The sequence below is a fragment of the Nasonia vitripennis genome, chromosome 4, assembly GCF_009193385.2.
Source record: "Nasonia vitripennis strain AsymCx chromosome 4, Nvit_psr_1.1, whole genome shotgun sequence".
NCBI classification, from domain to species: Eukaryota; Metazoa; Arthropoda; class Insecta; order Hymenoptera; family Pteromalidae; genus Nasonia; species Nasonia vitripennis.
Window position 1 is genome coordinate 3,806,630 of NC_045760.1, and position 12,024 is coordinate 3,818,653.

At 38.8% G+C, this 12,024-nt stretch overlaps 3 protein-coding genes across 11 annotated transcripts; 1 reads left to right on the top strand and 2 right to left on the bottom strand.

Moving 5' to 3' along the window:
* Positions 1–492: 492 nt before the first annotated feature.
* On the bottom strand, positions 493–6,110 carry LOC100118891 (transportin-3). The gene is made up of 15 exons (XM_001602711.5): positions 5,755–6,110; positions 5,026–5,229; positions 4,712–4,942; positions 4,494–4,628; positions 4,190–4,410; positions 3,962–4,106; positions 3,735–3,881; positions 3,422–3,645; positions 3,009–3,340; positions 2,691–2,929; positions 2,471–2,611; positions 2,181–2,392; positions 1,937–2,093; positions 1,578–1,858; positions 493–1,501 (listed from the first exon to the last, which is right to left on the bottom strand). The coding sequence occupies exons 1-15, from the start codon at positions 5,869–5,871 to the stop codon at positions 1,441–1,443; spliced, it is 2,847 nt and encodes a 948-aa protein (XP_001602761.1). The 5' UTR covers positions 5,872–6,110; the 3' UTR covers positions 493–1,440.
* A 198-nt stretch (positions 6,111–6,308) lies between these two features.
* LOC100113825 (WASH complex subunit 3) lies at positions 6,309–7,744 on the top strand. Its single transcript, XM_001605930.5, has 4 exons — positions 6,309–6,767; positions 6,898–7,062; positions 7,133–7,428; positions 7,505–7,744. The coding sequence occupies exons 1-4, from the start codon at positions 6,717–6,719 to the stop codon at positions 7,566–7,568; spliced, it is 576 nt and encodes a 191-aa protein (XP_001605980.1). The 5' UTR covers positions 6,309–6,716; the 3' UTR covers positions 7,569–7,744.
* On the bottom strand, positions 7,636–11,890 carry LOC100118856 (60S ribosomal protein L44). 9 transcript variants are annotated; one of them, XM_032598935.1, is made up of 5 exons: positions 11,734–11,889; positions 8,895–9,009; positions 8,316–8,489; positions 7,828–7,944; positions 7,636–7,730 (listed from the first exon to the last, which is right to left on the bottom strand). In XM_032598935.1, exons 2-5 carry the CDS (start codon positions 8,895–8,897, stop codon positions 7,710–7,712), a joined length of 315 nt encoding a protein of 104 aa, XP_032454826.1. In that variant the 5' UTR covers positions 8,898–9,009; positions 11,734–11,889; the 3' UTR covers positions 7,636–7,709. The 9 variants fall into 9 exon arrangements, 5 of the variants coding, with proteins under 5 accessions (XP_032454826.1, XP_001602733.2, XP_032454824.1 ...); XM_001602683.6 differs by having other exon boundaries at positions 11,657–11,889; XM_032598933.1 differs by having other exon boundaries at positions 11,468–11,889.
* Between the last annotated feature and the right edge of the window lie 134 nt (positions 11,891–12,024).

A 12,024-nucleotide genomic window follows, 5' to 3' on the forward strand; every position in this document is an offset into this window, starting at 1 on the left:
AACGTGTCGAAGTCGATGTTTCTCGGGCGAGGCCGTTTTTTATTTATATATGAATGACAGATTTTTTTAAGCGCGGAATACGAAAAAGATAAATTGGGTTTGAACTATCATCATCGAACACAAATAATAAGGGATGTTGATTTGTCTTTTCAAAATGTAATAATTTATTTTGTAATCATACGTGGATGGACATCACAGTTCGATTCATACGGTATATACGAATGAATCAACATTCATTTATTTTTACATATGTATAAAATATATTTTGCGCTCATTTCAGTCTTCTTGATAGATGATTTTCATATAGCATCATCATCACAGAGAACTACCTATACATTTGAAAAAAAAATATTGGCCTTATCGTGCGCTATACCGAACGAGCTACGGAAGCATTTTTAAATTCAACAGCACAGTTTTTCGTCACGTAATGCGTTTAATGATTGAAGCAGGAAAATTTACTTAATTTAGTTTTGTAATTATGTTGCGTTTCGATTTATTTTATAAAATATAACTTTATTAAATTTGTTCATATTTTGTACATACATAAAATATGTAAAATCACATGAGAGATTATTTTGTATAAGTGCCATTAACTCGTTCTATGTATTAGAGAATGAAAAATATTTCGTCAAAAAAAGTCTTGCATAAAAACGGACGAACATACATTTTTTGTTTGAATTCGAAAGTCGATGATAATTTAATTCACGATAAACCATCTGCACGATTGCAAATATTTATTCTGATCGGCTTTACATGAGATGAACAAATCTAACTGATATTTCACTCTTGTGACCAACCTTTCGGTTTAGAAAAAAAAAACATTTTTTAAGTTTGTATATTTACAACCACGCGCTACACTTGTAGCAATGAGCGAGTATTTCAAAAGTGATACAAAGAAATGTTTCATAACTTACATAAACGCATATAAAAGTTGATTTGTCTTGATTATGATTAGTTGAAGAAATTCATTAGAACAGATGTAAAATGGTCAAAAATGACGATAATATACCTAACTAATCTATTTGCCAGGCATCACAGGATTCAATGTACACAGACAAACAATTGTTTGCATTTTTTTACATTTGTATAATACATATACGCAAATCTCGCAATATCATTCACTTCTTAGATATAAACATGCCACATGCCACTCTTAGTAACTCAAAATATATATAAAACTTATTGCAGAGTCATAATAAAGACAAGAAATTAGTTTTCCTTGCGATAAAAAATCCAATCCTCGTTCACTTAGATTCTCAAAACTACCTCTGTCCGTATAGAATAAAATTTTTAACTTCTTCTTTTAATACTTGTTAAGAGCAGTATGGTCTGTACTGATTGCGAATTTGTTTAATTATGAATATTACCAATGTTCTCATAAGTAAACCTTCATTTTTTTCTTGATTACACCACTTTTCCTCGATATTTAGCGCTTATCATTCAACGATACAAACGCGTGAAGTTCCGTAATGCGTGTACTACTGTCTTTGGATTGTCGGCTCTGAAAATTTTTTAATGGCATTAAGCTCAAGTTTTTATATAATAAGCTAGATATTGTTAGAAAATATACTACTTACCCAGTAACAGTACTATGAAATTCTAAAAGTTGATCTGGCGTAGCTGCTGGGGTACCTCCCGCATTCTCCATAGGCATTTGGTGAATTGCTTGTTCTAACCACAGTGATATGTGCTCTCTACTTGTCAAAGTTAATTCAACTATTACGTCGGCAACGTCTGACATCATATAGGTCGATAACGAAAATACAGCGGCATGAAGAAGTCTCATAACTAATGCTTGTCCCTTTTCTCCTAATATATCTTGAACTAACTGTCGTCTTATTGTAAAGTCTGATCGGTTCTGTAAATAAATGTTGAATTAGTTAACATTTCGAATATAAATATTCATAAAGAAAATAAATAAATAATATAAACTTACTTCAGAATTTCGTCCGCTGTGAATTAAGTCAAAAAAGAATTTCATAACTGATGCATTGGCATCCCTGTGATCTAAACTGCAAGCCATCAAAGCACAGTCTAGTATGCTATTTATCATGGTAGAATGTAAAAACGGTACAGGCGTAGTTTGTAAAAACCTAAAAAAAAATAAGAGAAATACAGATTAATACTTGCAGGTGATTACTCGCACTGTTCGAAAGAACTTGACATTTATATTTAATTACCTTGCACACAGTCTAAATAAGTCGTCAACAGTATCAGGGTGATTCTTCAGTCCATCAGTTTCTTGAAGTATTGTAAAAGTAGGTCCAAGGAAAGCCTCCAACATACCTAATAGGCCAGAGACGTACTCCATATCATTACCGAATACATCTACCAGAATAGAACCAAGATAAAGGAAACAACTATGTTGATGTCCAGCATACAACTGAATAATCTAAAAAAAATGTATAGCTATATTAGAACAACAATTCAATTTTGTAACAAGTAAAAGGAGTATCATCGATTTATTTACCTGTTTCACTAGGGGTTCTAATAAATGCGCAGACTGTTTTCCAAGACAGCGTACTAAAAACTTCAAACAACGACAACATCTCTCCATTACTCTCTGATCTTGTTGATATGTTGTACAAGTATTGGATAAAACTGGCCACATCTAAAACATCATCCAATGTATGATTAAAATTTTGTCATTATTTATTATAATAATTAGATATACATCAATAATTATTTACCTCGTTAATTGCTCCTAGACATGGATGAGTGTCATTGCAGTCATCAATGTGCGGTACTGTGTGTCTGAAAATTGCAGCTAGTCTGTCCAACCACAATACAGGATCGGTTTTGCTTGCTCTCACAACAGGTACCCTTTGCTCAATTAATTGACATAATGGCCTTGCTTGGAACCAACAGAGTTCTTTCATTGCCCTGTCAATTTCACCCTTTGGTATGCTTGACATAATTTTAGCAACACCTAAAAATTTCAATTACTATTGTTATTGTACTACTTCTCACTATGCATACAAGTATTGGAAAAAATGATGGACACATACCCTTAAGAAGACCAATAGCAGCTTCGTTACTTATGGCAAAATTATCTAGGGATCTAGCAATTTGTAGAAGTCCTTGAAAATGTGATGCCATATGCTTGGGACATGCTGTGCAAATACTTTGTAGAGCATTAGATGCAGCACTTCCAAGTCCTTTTTGACTTAAGCAATTCAGTAAGAAGTTTAATATCGGCTCTAACGATTGAGGATGACTATTGATCCATTCACAAAGTTCTCCTAATAGAAGTATGCTTGTATGGCGTACAGCTATATGCGTATTTTCCGGCAGATTCAAAATAGCTTCCACAACTTTCGGTACTACGTCGTTTTCTTCACTGAAATGAATAATCGAAAAATTATAAATAAACATAATTTAATAAATTAAGTAAATAGATAGGTATTCGTTAGAGACTTACGGTAAAATATTTTTCGCCACTGCGTGCATAACAAACAAAGCAGCTTCAGTCATATCCCATGTAGGTGCACTAGTTTGGCCTGGAGTTCCATGTCCACCAGTTAAAGTAGAAAACATCTGTCTAAAACAATGACTACTTCCAACAACGAAAACCACGTCTTTTATCAACTCGAAAACGCGCATTCGAAATTCTCCAAATCCATCGCCATCTTCGATAAGTCCGAGCTGATTGAGAAAATAAGAACAAATTATTATTTTACGAGAAATACCTCACGACTACAGAAAAGAAATTCTTTTTTATTCAGTTGACTTACGTGATCTGGTTCCATTTGACAATGACGACATAAGGCGCCAATAAGCCTTTCGATATGTGGCTTGAAAACCAACGTAAGGTCGTCATTATTTCTTTGGTAAAGTATTTCAGACAGCCTGTACCAAAGGTTAAATGTTATTTGTGCTACCTGTAAAATATAATTGATTTGTTAATGAATAATACAATTTCCTTAATTCTTAATAATGAAATATTCTCAAGTGTACTCACTTCATAGTCATGATGGCCTACACACATCAAAGCAAAGTCCAAACATTTAATAGCATAATGTTGCTTTCCATTCATACTTCCATTCACGATCGTTTCTAAGAAGGTTTCGGATAGTTCGGTAAAAATGCGACAATAGTTTGTAGATCTGAAAAATTAAACGTTCTTTATGAGTATCGTTTCTAACTAGACGTCAAGCTTGAGTGTAAAATTATAACTTTTGTAACTTACTTGTCCATATCTTCATGAGCAACAGATACATGATAAGGTTGTTCTAGATTTAATATACGAGAGAAAAGATCTAACTGCAATTGCTGTAGAGAAGCAACTGGATCTCCAGTATGTGGATCTCTGTTTCTGAGTGTCTCTTCCTCTAGGACTTGTAATACTATAGATACACAGTCGGCTGCAGCTTCATGCAATTGAGACCCTGTCATATTATTTTTTAAAACCTAAAATATGATTTAAAATTAGTAAATTGGATAATATTTTCATACATCTATGACTTTGTAGATGCATACAGATGTGTACTTACTTCAAAAGCCAATGTAATGATAGTGTTAAATAGTGGAGTAGTAAGAGATATTGCGTGTATCGTAATCCAACTAGTAAAGCACCTTAGTACCCTTACATATATTTGTGCATCATCGATGTTCTTTAAACAGACGGTCTTGAAAAAATAAAAGTTCTGTTAGTTACAATCAATAAAAAAAAGGTGAGATGTTGAAAAGATTAAATTATTTTGATGCTTACCAGAAATTCTAAGACTCCATTCCCATTATTAGTGAAATTTGTGACAATATTCTGCCTTCTGTTAGCACCCAACCTCAAGAAACGAGAATTCACTTCTTCTGGTAAGACTGTTAAAATTTCCAGAAGAGGCCATAGACTTGCGGGGTTATCACCAAATTTTTGCAGTAAATCTATTACCGGTTCTTGCCAGGAAGCCATTTGTAAAATTAAATCGGCTAGTGCTAGACATAGCTGAATGTGAAAAAAATTAAATTATTAAAGTGACTAGCTCAATATAAGAGTAAATGCAATGTCATCGTAAAGTAAGCACAAACCTGAGTAACTATTATAGCATTTGTGTTTTTATTAATCTGTGATATGTGATCCAAAAGAGAATCCCTAAGTGAAACATGTGATACCACAGGCAACTCGTGGAAGGACTGTTGAATTTTTGTTCTCATTGTTTGTGCTGCAAAGTAGCATGATTCCAAATCCTTCTTCTGCTGCAGCATTTCATCTGCAATTTTCCATGCATATACCTGAAAGAGGGTTAATTCATGTTAATACATTTTTACTGAATTACATAACTTTGAATTACTTTGAACACACACTAACTCTAAGATAACTGCAGCACCTTAAAAGTCAAGGCCTACATAATTTCAAATAACTAGACACAGATAGCTGTCATGGTTGAACGTTTGTCATATCAAACAGAACGCAAAGAGCATCAATTAAATTCTGAAATTCAAAGTTATACAGTGCTCATGAATCTCAGCCAAGACTCAACCCTGCATTGACAGCATCATAACAAATATGTGCCAACACAAACTGTTGAGCATTTTAGTCAGTTTGTTCCTTCCCAAAAATCAGTAAAAAAGACTCTAAGTAGACATCAAAGGAGAATAATCCACAAGAAAACAGTATATTGAATTCGTCACTCATAGGTTATGATACACATCCAACAAGTACCACCATATCCCCAAAACCGGCCACCAGAAGTGAAAGTCGATCCGTGGACTCGGTCTTTGATCAATCGAAAAATTGATAAAATGTAAATAACTCACCGATTTCTGAAGTTCGCCCAGCCATTGCGACGCTCGTTCCTTTTCAGCAGTGTCCGGGTTGTTGTAAAGCGAATAGACGGCCTGGTAGACCGTCTCCAACGAGGGCATCGAGTCCATGCTGTCGTTGAAGTCTGCTAAGTAAACGATGAATAAAGCGGGCCACTCCGATAGTCAGATATACTGTTAAATCGACCCCATGCAGCTCTACTGTAAGTTTAGATTTTGCTGCTGTGGAACACCACGCACTGATTATGTAGTGTCTACCACAGACGACTGCTCAGCTGCATCAGCACCGCACAGACTGTCGTAGACTCGTATATAGGCAACGGCTGTCGAGTGTCGACTGGTTCGGTTTGAAAGAGCAAAGAGATAGAGGGAGAAGGGAGACGCACTGATGGGAATAGTGTAATGAGAGAAAGAGAGAGGGTGCTGTATATAGGGGCCGCATGTGCGAAAAAGCTGCATGGCGGAAGAGGCGGGGCGGGGGGCGTAGGAGCTAAGCCTGGGCAAAGAGGCTATGCCGGTAAATCCAGAGGGAGGTACTGATGCGAGAGGTGGTCGGTATAGCTATACAGATACCTACTTTACATACAGTTGTGCATCGACTTGCATTTTCTGCGTAATACTTTTTGTCGAGTACATGAGTAAATACTTTCACGCCAGTGCGAAAATTAATTTACTTGAATTGAAATTAACGTTATTACGGCCTATACTTATTATCGCCTGATTATTTACTGAATTATTTTCAAAATTTTAACGCCACCTTACGCGGACAAATCGAACTACGAGACACCATCTTGGCAAGTTGTGTGACAGTGTGAAAGTCTACTGTATCTGATACAGTATATTTTTCTGCTACAAGGTAGTTATGTGCCACTTTTGACTGTCTCTGCAATGACATTTTGTCACCTGTCAAATCAAATATTTGACAGGAGAAAACACAGGAAGAAGAAGTATTTAACATGAGTGACTTCAACATTCCAATAATTGAACCTACTGTCGATTATACAAAGGTTCGATATTTTTCAATTATTCGTTTGCGTGTACTACATCTGAGATATAACCTCAAATTATATCTTCTCTGTTTTTTCAATAGTTTCGTATTGATATTCTAATGTAATGCTGTATTCCATCTATATTTAGGTTCCCCCTATCAACCAGAAAAGGACAATAGCTTTCATAAACCATTTTATTGCTCATACTATAACTTTTTTGAACAAATTTGCGCTCTCTTGTGAGGAGAAACTATTCGATTTTGAGAATAAGTTACAAAGAGTTGAAGCGTCGTTGGCGATTTTAGAAGCAAGGGTAAATATGAAATATTAAAATAAAAAATAGAAAGTTTCAATTGAATTCCACTTCTTTGATTTTCTTTTAGTTGTCATCTATTCCAGCAGTAGAAAATGAGCCACAGCAGGCAGTACAGGCTCCAACTGCTGAGGTTGAGGATAAAAGCAAAGTTGAGGAAACACAACAGGTAGAAGTCACTGCACAAGAAATTGACGAACCTGACAATGAAGTTCCTATAGAGCCTAAGGTTGAAGAGACTGAAACCCAGCCAATAAGTTCAGATCCTCAATATGCTAAATATTTTAAAATGGTTCATTTTGGTGTACCAAAACAAGCTGTTAAATTAAAGATGCAACAGGAAGGATTGGATTCATCCATGTTGGAGTAAGATATATTTTGTACAATTCAAACAACTTTTAACATTTTAATATATAAAATAATTTTTACTTTTTTTTCAAAGTACTCCAAACAAATTGGTTCCAAAACCAAAATCTGCTGATTCGGATGTGAATGCAGAAAGTTAAAAAATCCATATAGGTTTAATAAGTGTATTTTTGTTTGTACAGATGTTTAAAATAACAAAAAAGAAAATTTACAAACCAGTTAAGATTTTATTTTATTTTTATTAAATACAGTCCCTTAAAGTTAGAAAAAGAGTTAACTTCTTAGAACTGAATCATCTGGCCCTGAAACACAAAAATAAAGAAAATATTAATAACTTATAATGCAGTTAACATTTCGATTATAATAAATTGGGAATTATTTCAAATTTTGTGAACATACCTTCCTCTTCTTGTCACCACCAAGTTCGAAATGTTTGCAACGCTTGAGGGGGATCTGTTTCCTGTACTTGCACTCAGTACATTCCATTCTCAACACGATTTTCTTGGTGGTCTTAGCCTGTTACACAATGAAAAGAATAATAAGTAAAGGTTTTCATATCACTAGATTAAAGAGATTATGATGAGGCAAGCAAAACTTAAATCTGTTGAATATCAAAGATTTACTAAACAAATTTCACACATAGACGCAAGTTATTTAAATGGCATAGTATATTTTTAAAAGTAAATTAATCACGCACTGATGCTGATCAGACTTCAAACAATATTGCACAATATTTTCAATAATTAATGAGTTGATATGTAATATGAAACACATTGTGCCATATATACTGCTTTGTTTTTCTAGCAGTTTTTTAAAATTTTATACACTAAGTTACACTGACAATAGCCACAACTGATAAAGCAAATAATAATTTGAAAGAAATTTACCTTCTTCCTGAAGATGGGCTTAGTCTGACCTCCGAAACCTTGCTGTTTACGGTCATAACGCCTTCTACCCTGGGAGGCATGCCTTTCCTTGCTCTTCTTGTACTGTGTCACTTTGTGTGGCTTGTGCACCTTGCACTTTTTGCAGAAAGTGCGCCTCTGCTTGGGTACGTTCACCTGTAATTATAAAATTATTTACAATGTAGACCATTTGTGTGCTCACAAACATCTTATGTTTATGTTCGAATGAAAATTTTCGAAATCCAGCACTGAAAATCTGTAAATTAACGAGAAACCAAGAACTATTTACATCTCGGAATATTGCTGTTCAAGGCAAAGTTAACAAACACAAACAGGTAACACACGCGATGCAATATTATTGTTACATTGTTGCAAAAGTTTCTAGGTTACGTCCCGCAATGTCATCAACACGGGTATTTTCGAAAAAATTAATAACGACAGCGGCCATCGCTCGGTGAAAAATCAACGCGATCGGAAAATTCGCGTCTCGCGCGGCTTTTAGGCCCGATGACGCCGATGACATTGGATTAAATTTTCATTTTTACAACTTGGTTAACCTACCATCTTCGCTGTATGGTTGGAAAAGGAAGTAGAGACGTCGTCCGCGAGTCAAAGGAAGTCGATCTCACCGCCATCTGGCAGGCCAACAGACGCATGCGCGAGTCAGCGGCGTGGACTTTATGAAAAAAATTTTCGAACTTCTCAATAACGCGATTTCACTACTTGATTCGTTAGTCGATAAGAGCAACCTTCCTAAATACGCGATCTACGCCCCAATCGGTACGCATCGCCATTCCTATCATAAGATTATCGTCGGTATTGTCTCCGAAAAAAGAGTAATCATCTTATTCGCGGCATCAATGGAGTCAGAGAGAGAGAGAGAAAGAGCATCAGTGGCGCTTAGCAGTAGCGCCTATATATAGAGCTCGCGCATCTAGAAGAGGCTACTTTTCCAGGCCGCGCGGCGACAACTGAAATCAACTTTGCAATTGAATCGATATTACCGCCGGAGAAACAACAACGGCCGGTCGCGAGCAAAAAACATTGTCCTCTCCTCTCTCTCTCTCTCACTCTGTGGGGCAACATAATAACAAACGTGGCGTCGCATTAGTCGAGGCGGTGGCGGCGGCTCTATTTTTTTCGGAACCGCGCGCTGCACACGCCGGGTCGTATATATTTATAAGCGCAATAAACACCGAAGGCTCGTAGTTGTGGAAGCGCGGCCGAGGGAGAGGGAGAGAGACGGCTAGATTTACGAAGAAGCGCTGAGCAAGCGAGACGCGGAGGGAGAGAGAGAGAGAGAGAGAGAGGGACTTGAGGCCATATTCACCGGACCGAGTGAATTCGAGAATGCATACGATTTCCAGAAAAACAAGTGATTCAGCGACGCCCATGTATTTAATGAGGTATAGTAGGTTGCCCTCTCTTCGACATATACTCGGCCGTGGGTGCGACGGTCCGTCGCCGAGTTATATTGCTCTACTAGCTGTGTCGGGGGGGGGGGGGCTATTGTGCATAACGGTTTACTAAACCGTGTACCTGAGTAATTATCGTTAATCCCTGGGTGTATATTAAGACAGTATACCTGGCCTTTTACTTGAGAGCGGCAGCTCAGACGAGAGATTTTCCAGGGTCGTTTTATAAGTAGGGTCGGCTATAAATTCGTCGAAAAAGCTTGACCGGAAGTATCACTGGGTGAAAATGTTATACCTGAGGTGTCGGGAAATCGATTGTAGGGCACGTATACCGAAATAAAATAAATCGATCGAATAATTATGCGAAGACTTGCGTAAATCAGCGACGAGCCAGCAAAAATGTGCCGCACGTGACATCGCGCAGCACACCTTGACGCAGCAGCGGCAGCTGCAGCTCCTGGAAATCCGCAGTGCTTAATACATGTATACCTATATGTATATTGCAGCGCACATGTGATACATAATTCTCGCTCACACCCGGTGTCTATATAGATAGCTCCTCTCGGGCGAAAATCCCAGTGCACGCGACGCTGCGCTCGAGTTGCATCGCGCGTTTTTTCCTTCCGCCGCTGCACTAGTGCTGCACAGTGGAAGATTGAAATTTCAAGCGTCGTGACGAGGGGGAGGGGAAAAGCGCTGCGGCTGCTACGGGAATATCAGGATAATAGAAGGAAAGAGAGTCGACGCGCGCTTTCACTCCCACCTCTTGTCTCTCGATGCCGGCTATACTAACTCTCCTGCACCCCCGCTTTTCGATTTTCAAGCATCACCGCGTGCTCCCGCCAAAAAGCCGGCTTCCCTACCTATATATGCCCTCCCAGCATTTACGAGGGGTTGCAGAGAGCCTTTTCGGGAAAGCTAGCGAGCGTTTTCGCCAATAGGGTGGAATGTCGAAGGGTAAATAAACACACCGGCTTGATTTATAGACCACCGCGCGCGTCCTTTCGGAATGTGCGCGCTTATAGACATCGATTTTGGAGCGTGGCATTGTACTTATTTGCACGCCGTTCACTCTCGAAAGGCATACAAATAAGCGCGCACACGCCTCGCGATGACGATTATCGAAAAGATGCCGCGGCGACTTGCGCGAGAATACTGTGTATATGGGCTGTATATACATATATACGATACACCGTGCGCGAGCGCTAAGGAGAGGGAGAGAGAGAGAGAGAGAGAAAGAAAGGCGCGCGCGACACGCAAGCCAAGCTTATCTTCCTTCCTCCTTCACTCCTCCGTTCCGACCGCTGTTTCTCTCTCCTTCTATATATACGCGATGTAGGTATAGGCATAGTTCACGTACGCATCCTTGAAGCGCCGTTGCTTTTTCGGAGCACAAATTTTCCGTCGAATTTTCACGGCGTCTCTGTACGGCGCTACCGGCTGTCCTTGTCTTTAGTATTCATTTTTGCTTCCTCCGTTTTCGAAAGCTGACGCTCGTTCGCTTCATCGTCGACCTTCTCGCGTTATAAGTATGCGTACGCACTTATCGCTATCGCGTAGGTGGCGGATCAGAGCAAAGTGCAGTAGTGGATGCAGAGATATCCAGGCCGTTTTATCGGCTTTCAAAGCCGCGCCATCTTCATTTTTGAACAAAGCCAGGCGTTCGGCATTTGAACAACGTGCCGCCTGATGCTCGTGACGCTCTCCTCGTGTGTATACCTATATATACGCGCCGGCAGTGCCGAGCGTGCGACGTTGCCGGATCGCCTCGTCACGGATTTTTCTACCGCCGCTTCGGTGAGAATGTCCGCTCACGTCGGTGTGCAGCTCGACCAGGTTCCTGCCGCGCGTGTGAGTGTGCACGTATACCTGGTGCAGGTTATATGCGCGCACTTCCGTTGTGTATACCTGAATCGAACACCTCGCCTCGTGCGCTTGCTCACTGCGGAAAACAATGTTTAATATTGACGCTCGGCTAGGGTTACCATTGCCTCGTCGTTGCGATGTATAAGTTTCGCGAGAGCGAATTTTTCAAACCCAAGCCATTATATTACGCCTCGACGACGGCTATTTATAACTAGGACGTTTTATCGAAAAATGTCTCCTACTACACACGTCCTGAACGTTAACAACGTCGCGTAAGACTGATCATGATCATGAGCACATCCTTGCGCCGGAGTGCTGCTGCGTAATTGGCTGAAATTCAGCCTTGCAAGCTCATGTTTATCGGGAGATTTGCGAAAAAATCTCGTGTCGAAAGATGCTGCACGCGTGCG

Excerpts from the sequence above, each read along its gene's own strand:
- LOC100118891 (XM_001602711.5), bottom strand. The coding sequence starts at position 5,871 with ATGGACTCGATGCCCTCGTTGGAGACGGTCTACCAGGCCGTCTATTCG. Across the intron at positions 4,943-5,025 it reads ATGCTATAATAGTTACTCAG|CTATGTCTAGCACTAGCCGA; the intron begins GTTTGTGCTTAC and ends TTTCACATTCAG. Across the intron at positions 2,612-2,690 it reads GTCTAGGAGCAATTAACGAG|ATGTGGCCAGTTTTATCCAA; the intron begins GTAAATAATTAT and ends ATGATGTTTTAG.
- LOC100113825 (XM_001605930.5), top strand. The coding sequence starts at position 6,717 with ATGAGTGACTTCAACATTCCAATAATTGAACCTACTGTCGATTATACA. Across the intron at positions 6,768-6,897 it reads CTACTGTCGATTATACAAAG|GTTCCCCCTATCAACCAGAA; the intron begins GTTCGATATTTT and ends ATCTATATTTAG. Across the intron at positions 7,063-7,132 it reads TGGCGATTTTAGAAGCAAGG|TTGTCATCTATTCCAGCAGT; the intron begins GTAAATATGAAA and ends ATTTTCTTTTAG.
- LOC100118856 (XM_031929213.2), bottom strand. Across the intron at positions 7,945-8,315 it reads AGCCCATCTTCAGGAAGAAG|GCTAAGACCACCAAGAAAAT; the intron begins GTAAATTTCTTT and ends ATTGTGTAACAG. Across the intron at positions 7,731-7,827 it reads GTGGTGACAAGAAGAGGAAG|GGCCAGATGATTCAGTTCTA; the intron begins GTATGTTCACAA and ends TTTGTGTTTCAG.